General features: G+C 38.1%; 1 protein-coding gene across 1 annotated transcript; it reads right to left on the bottom strand.

The window, feature by feature from the left end:
• Positions 1 to 3,941: 3,941 nt before the first annotated feature.
• LOC114359526 (uncharacterized) lies at positions 3,942 to 6,599 on the bottom strand. The gene is made up of 6 exons (XM_028313959.1): positions 6,368 to 6,599; positions 5,829 to 6,008; positions 5,315 to 5,446; positions 4,893 to 5,075; positions 4,500 to 4,642; positions 3,942 to 4,219 (listed from the first exon to the last, which is right to left on the bottom strand). Exons 1-6 carry the CDS (start codon positions 6,545 to 6,547, stop codon positions 3,949 to 3,951), a joined length of 1,089 nt encoding a protein of 362 aa, XP_028169760.1. The 5' UTR covers positions 6,548 to 6,599; the 3' UTR covers positions 3,942 to 3,948.
• Positions 6,600 to 6,949: the final 350 nt, after the last annotated feature.

The following is a 6,949-nucleotide window of genomic DNA, read 5'->3' on the forward strand; positions in this document are numbered from 1 at the left end:
CAACAAACTTCTTAGCATAGTATTTGCCTTTTGGTGCGACCTACACATTAGACAATTCTTTTCAAAATTACGCTCATGTGATGTACCACTCAGTGATATTTATTATTTTACAGAAAAATTCAGTACAATGCGAATGCGCTCTTCCTGGCTGCGCCAGCTGCTTCGTCGTGAGGCCTCAGGTATCGTCATAGTCATCTGGGGGCATAAAGACAAGTTAGATTTCAAATAAAAACAAAAGATTTCGAAGTAAAATAAGCATTTTAGTTAAAATTAAAATTGTCTCTACCTGTAGCGGAGAATAATGTTGTGGCAGGCCTTTGTTCAAACGATCAAAGCAAATGTTGTGATAGGGATTGAGACATGCGATTTTTGGTTTTACAAAGATAATACGATAGAGAATAATACAAAGTAATAAAAACTACCTGTTATAGGGCCATTTTTTTGAGAAATTTATCAAATTACCAAAAAAATACGAATTTTTAAGCAGATTTTTTTCAAAAAGTCCCTTTTTTTATTATTTGTTGGCATTTTCTGGGTAGTTTATGTATTTTTTCAGTATCGCCTGTTATTTAGCATTATTACTGTTTTTATTTTATCAGGATATACCGCTTAGTTTAAAAGTTATTACGTTTTCTTTATAATAAGTAATTGGAAGAAAAAAAATTCGATAAAAAATTAAAAAAAAAATGTCAAACAAATTTTGACCTCTTTTTTGTCGATAAAAATAGGTCTAGTTTCATCTATTTTCATATACACTTTAACGTGACTCACACTGTATAAATAAACGATTAATAAACGCACTGTAACCAATACTTAGGTACTTATGTGATCATGAATTTTAAAATATTCCAATAGCGTTTTAATAAAAATAAAAAAAACTCGTAACACAGAATCTTCGGAGCCTAGCACGAGCACCATCTCTCCACAACTTCGTGATATTGTCTTACAGGGTGGCCCAGAAGAAAATTCACTTTTTAAAATTCAAGGAAACGAAAACTGTACATTTTTGTAGAACTTTAGCTATTGCAATTTAAAGGAAATTTAGTGCAATTTATTTTAAAATTTACTATCTTTTATAAATTTTATCGTACATGTGATTCCCTTGACGTTTACAACATTCGGTCAACATACATCAAAATTTTGGAAAACTTTTTACTCGGTGCGTATGAACAGTGTAGCGGCGCGGCGATGGCGCGGCGGCGCGTTGGCGGCGTCGTCTGCAGGAGCCCTTAGAGTTTCCTTAAAATGGATTCAGGATGGATGAATGCTGCAGAGTTTTTGGATTATTAGAGTATACTCTGCTCATAAGGTAATCCCACAAAAAGAAGTCTGCTGGAATGAGATTAGCGCTTCTTAGAGGCAGTGAGATTACACCACTGCTTAATTGGTTGGTTGCATTGAAATCATGATTAATTTTTGAGAGCGCTATACTGGTAGGCTGAAAAGCTTTTTGATTTCAAAGCTGCAAGATTCGCAAGGTTATGACCGGAGCACTTGGTTTCATCAGGATGGCTACGTGTCACACTTCAACTGAGAGCATATGATAAGAGACATATTCCCACAAAAAATAATTTCTGGCAGGGGTGACATCTCCTGGCCACCAGGAAGCCCTGATCTCACTCCAGAAAATTATTTTTTGTGGTGTTACATTAAGAATAGAGTATACTTTTATAATCCAACAATCATGCAGCAACTGAACTGAACTGAGCATTCGGCAAAAAATTGAAAATAGGTTTCGAGGTAATTCTGACGAACGCATTCCAAGATTTTGATGTATGTTGATCGAATGTTGTAAGCGTCAAGGAAATCTCCTGGGCAATGTTATTTAATAAAGGTAAATTTAAAAACAAATTGCATTAAATTTTCTTTAAATTGCAATAGTTAAAGTTCTATAAAAATGTACAGTTTTCGTTTCCTTGAGTTTTCAAAAGTGAATATTCTTCTGGGCCACCCTGTATTAAACCAAGTCTTGGTCTTTCTATTTGCCTTTAAGTAGTTCTTAGCTAATTATACCGGATATAGCACTTCGCATGGCTCTGTGTCCACCGGTGACAAATTGTTCAGGTGAGAGAAGTTTTTCTTGCTTAAAACGGGTTAAAAACTATCTACGATTTACTTTAAGTCAAGAAAAGCTTAATGCTTTAAGTCAGAACTTATGAAAAAGATTTCTTACGATTCTTATAATTAATGATTTTGCAAATTTAAAATCTCGCAAGAAAATAATGTAAAACTTATTTGATCTCATTGTCTGTCACCATTAACTGGATTGTTAACATGTTATATTTTAATAGAAATTGTTTGTATTGTTTTTAAACTGTTAAGTGCAATAAAAAATATTTAACAAAAACAATGTTTACTGACCACACATTATTTTGTCTGTGTTCATATAGTGTAGGTATTTTTAAGTCATGCCTTTCTCCACCTTATGATTAGTACCTACATGCTGCTGTTTTTAGGTCAATATTAAACTCTTCAGTACATAGCGGGTTGCAATTATAATCTAGTAACTGACAGAAATATCATTAAGTTCACAATCATACTAAAAACGGGATTAAACTAACGTATTGAATTTCAAAAGTCAGTACTTAGGGGCGGCAAAAATTGAATGGCCTACTAGCGGCAAATTTGTAAATCCGCCACTGCCAATCGCTGGGTGATCAAAGTGGAATAGACGTTTACAAACGATTGCGGCTCTTGAGATACATTATTGGAAAGCAACGTAGGAGACCAATCGACAGATTGGTTTCTTAGATTAAGATTTGAAGATTGCTAAAATCTTTGGTTTGAAGATCGATAATGGAAATTGGGCGTTAGAAGAGATCGCTTATCGCTAGTTATAATCCAGCCTACATTTGTTTTCAGAGCTCAAGGATGAAAGACGACTAGGGCTCAAGGAACTGGTGGTACGCAACATGGACAGCGTGATGCAGGAGGATATGTGGCCGCGGGTAATGCGCGAAGTTCGGAAGGTACCTATTTATTCATTTACCTTGGTTTTAGAATATTTTGAACCATCAAGTAACATAATAAATTGGGTGTGTAAAAGAGCGCTAGTCTATAAAGTTTTTTTAGTGCCTGAAAATTCACCTATGTAGATTTTTTAAATACCAAAATTAAAACCTAAATCTCCTTTCAGATTTCAAAGTATTTGCCGTACCTGAGCACGCCAACAATTACAAGTAAATAGCTATGATAAAAATTTATAGACATGATATTTGAATAAAACAAACAACCCTGATCTATGATTTTTATTGAAAACTTTAAAATACTTATTCACAAACATATAAAAAAATGCCGATTTTGGGTCATCAAGAAAACAAATGAGGGTCGGAAAGTAAGAAAATCATCGATGCTCACTTGTTTGCCTTAATATAATGTTGGAATGAGGGTTTTCGCGAATTAAAAATCCACCAGATGGCAATACGTAGACGCGAGGTCCAAATGCTATAGTTCCAAAATATAGTTCCAAAATACTGGACTGTCCTGTCGATGACATTGACAGTGGGGCGCCACCGTCAATACCGGATCGCTGGTTCCGATTTTTGCCATGTTGGAAACCATAAAGTTGAACGATGGAAGCGCCCCCCTGTCATTGAGTTTGGCGGGACAGTTCAGCGTGGGTCATCTATACTGAACTGTCCTATCGATGACATTGACAGCGGGACGCCACCGTCAATACCGAATCGCTGGTTCCGATTTTTGCCATGTTGGAAACCATAAAATTGAACGATGGTAGCGCCCCCCTGTCATTGAGTTTGGCGGGACAGTTCAGCGTGGGTCATCTATACATGATTGGTTATTTTTGACATGACATTGACAGATATGTCAAAATCCACCAATTACGCAGCAGTCAGACCCCACATCCACGTCCCGCCATCTAGCGGATCTTTCATTCGCGAAAACCCTCATTTCAATCTTATCATAGGATTTCAGACACTGCTCTTCTTTCTAAGGATCATAATCCCTTGAAACGATCATCCTCTTCATACACTTTTTATGCACAGGCAACTTGTGTTGGAGCTGGTCTATGACAGTATACGGTGGGGTTCCTTGAGCAATGTGGCAGTAATCGCTGCAGTACATAAACGGCGCGATATTGGTCTGGTAGGGGTTTGGTGGGAAGGGGGCTAGGTCGAAATTCTCTCCATGGCCCCAGGATGCGAGAGATGAATACGCGAATGGTATCTTGTATTTCTTCTTCATCTCTGATTCGAAGACGCTGTAAAAAAGAAAACTTATTGCTGAAGCTGTGGTTGTGTGGTGTGGCAAATTGGAATAAGAAGAAAAATACGACAGCGATGCTGCGACGCACGATGTTAGCGCTCCGTTGACAGTATTTTATAGCAAAGTTGCAAGCAAGAGTACACCAAGCGTAAAATGACGAATACGCGTGTATGAAGCGACTCTACGTTGCACTACGAAGCACATTCAAAACAAAATACAAGTAAACCACCACCTCATTTGAAGTCGGTACCTATTTTTAAAAGTTATCTACAAACCCCTTGATATTATTGACAGGGTTGTGGCACGCAGCCACTTCCTTGTACTCCTTCTTGACGTGGATCCTGTCGTAGACACCCCTGTGGACCTTGGACGTTAGTGGCATCCAGATCTCTTGATGGCGCGGTCCGAAGCCTCTCACCTGAAATAAACGATGACTGCTAGAACTCTTATTCAGAACACCAACAGAAACAATACAGTGTATTAAGCATAAGCATTATTGATGCATGATCAGGCGAATGAGCGGCTCATTTGGCCGAGCCGCTTAAGTGAAGACGCCTGACCAAGCGTGCTAAGGATTTAAGGCAACGTTTTTATTTAGCTATTTACAGGTATTCACATACATAGGTAATAACTTAGATAGATTACACACAGTACAATAGGTACAGTACCTTGGGCAAATTGAAAGCCGAGTAAAATGTGATCTGATCCTTAGCGCCGATGCCATATTGATCCTCCACTGAGAACGGTTTATGGCACGCCCTATATGTGGTGACGTAAGGGTCCAACAGTCTTCGGAATCCACCAGCGCTGTCAGATATTACAGGAGCTTCATTCCGACCAGCTGCTACGACCTTTGAATCAGAAAATGGTTTCTTTGCTAAGCTTTTCAAAGGTGGGCAAGATTCTACTACTCTACTCTCAATCAAAGAAATTGTTAAAGGCTCTTTGTCTCAAACTAAGTAACTTAATACTTGGATCACAAAATCAATTTGGTAAAACTGACTCTGATGGCTTGACGACGGACGTGTGATGATGACGATTACGAAGCTAGTACTATAATCGTTGTATTATATGACGTATCAATACATACATCAAAAATATACTCAGGATCAGGAGCCCTGACGGTGATCTCAGGCGGCATTGTTGCTTGCTCCATCACGCCTCTGAAATTATCCTTCATCTCCGATATCATTGTAGGTTGGACGATGCTTTTTCCTTGCAACTATAAAAAATACAGGCATTAGCTGATGTTCCAAAATCTATTGGATAATGGCTTTTTCCTTCGGCTACTTATGTCACCGTAAACTTGTGGATTTCGTCAGATTACCTAGTTAGATTACACTGTTAGTTTACAATCTCACGTGTTATATTATAAACTGACGGAGTTCACAATTTCACGTTGACAGCTATACCTACACTGTTTACTTGATATTAAAGTCAAAGCAGAAGCATATAAAAATTTCAAACGGTTACACTGGTTTCCCAAGATACAAGCATAGCCTAGTTTGGGAGCCTCCTGCAGCATTCTTCCAACACACAAACGCTAAAAAATTTACTTAAATTTTAGCTACAGCTTAGGATTCCTAGAACATGCAAGAACTTACCCGCTTCTCCACTCCCGTCATGAAGATGACCCGCCTGCAGTTGATGGAGCAGTCGGCCCTCTCCATGGCCTTGTTAGGGTTTGGTTTGACGCAGTATTCGCCGGTGGTCGTCTTGTAGGTCTCTTTCTCGACCACCATATCGCGGCCGCATACTCGTTCGGGGAGCGGATCATCGATTTTCTAGAAAATAGTTACTTTTCACAAAGAATATGGCCTGTGACAACTGGGATTCATCTTGTTTTAAACAAAGTATTTACTGTATAAATAAAGACATGAGTTTAATTGGTCGGTAATTAAGAGAGTCTTGATAGTTAATTGGAGAACGCTGCCAGAGAGAAGCTTACCTGTGTCCTGTGTTGGTTGATCCTAGAAGACGAAAAGTAGAAAATAGGCCTTAGCACGTACAACACATTAATCTTTCACGTCAGCGCTTCTCTTGCGAAGACCAATGGCGACTTGTGGCTAGTCTTTGCTCCAAAACAGTACTTATGTGCTTGATGCAAACTTGTCCAAATGTAAGGAGATTTGAAACTACTTACGCAGTCCAAGCTATGCGGTATAGCTGGTATGTGGCGATGAGCGATGCTGGCTGCCGTCCTGGTCTCATTGTTGGACAACCGCAAGGGTATGTTGTACTGGACATTGCCCCACGTGTTCACATTTTGTATCAACAGCTCGTTTAGCACCAGAGGTTTGGCACAGCCTTTAGGTTGAGACATGATTAAATAAATTAATGAAAATTATCTAAAAATAAGAAAATTCTAAAGCCAAAAGTTTATACTATCGAAATTGAAAAGTCATAGTAGGTAAACGTCAATGATAAACGTGTCATTTGCACGTCATCTTTTTTTTAAAGTATTGACGGTTTTTGGAAGTTATCAGTCTATATGTAAATAGGTTTTACATAAATGCATATTAATTTCATAGCATGAAATTGTTAATTTTGTTGTTTTAGTTAAGTTACGAATTAAATTATTAATGTAACACCTACTTATGCAATAAAAAAATCTTTCCTTCTGGTCATTAGTAGACCCATATGAACGACACAAATGAATCTTATATTTTTAGAGATCATTATGGTGGGTTTTCTCCTGTAAAGTGAACGCTGTCGTGGGAATCCT

Source organism: Ostrinia furnacalis, unplaced genomic scaffold (genome assembly GCF_004193835.3).
Source record: "Ostrinia furnacalis isolate ACB-3 unplaced genomic scaffold, ASM419383v2 OfSCF4444, whole genome shotgun sequence".
Classification (NCBI taxonomy): domain Eukaryota; kingdom Metazoa; phylum Arthropoda; class Insecta; order Lepidoptera; family Crambidae; genus Ostrinia; species Ostrinia furnacalis.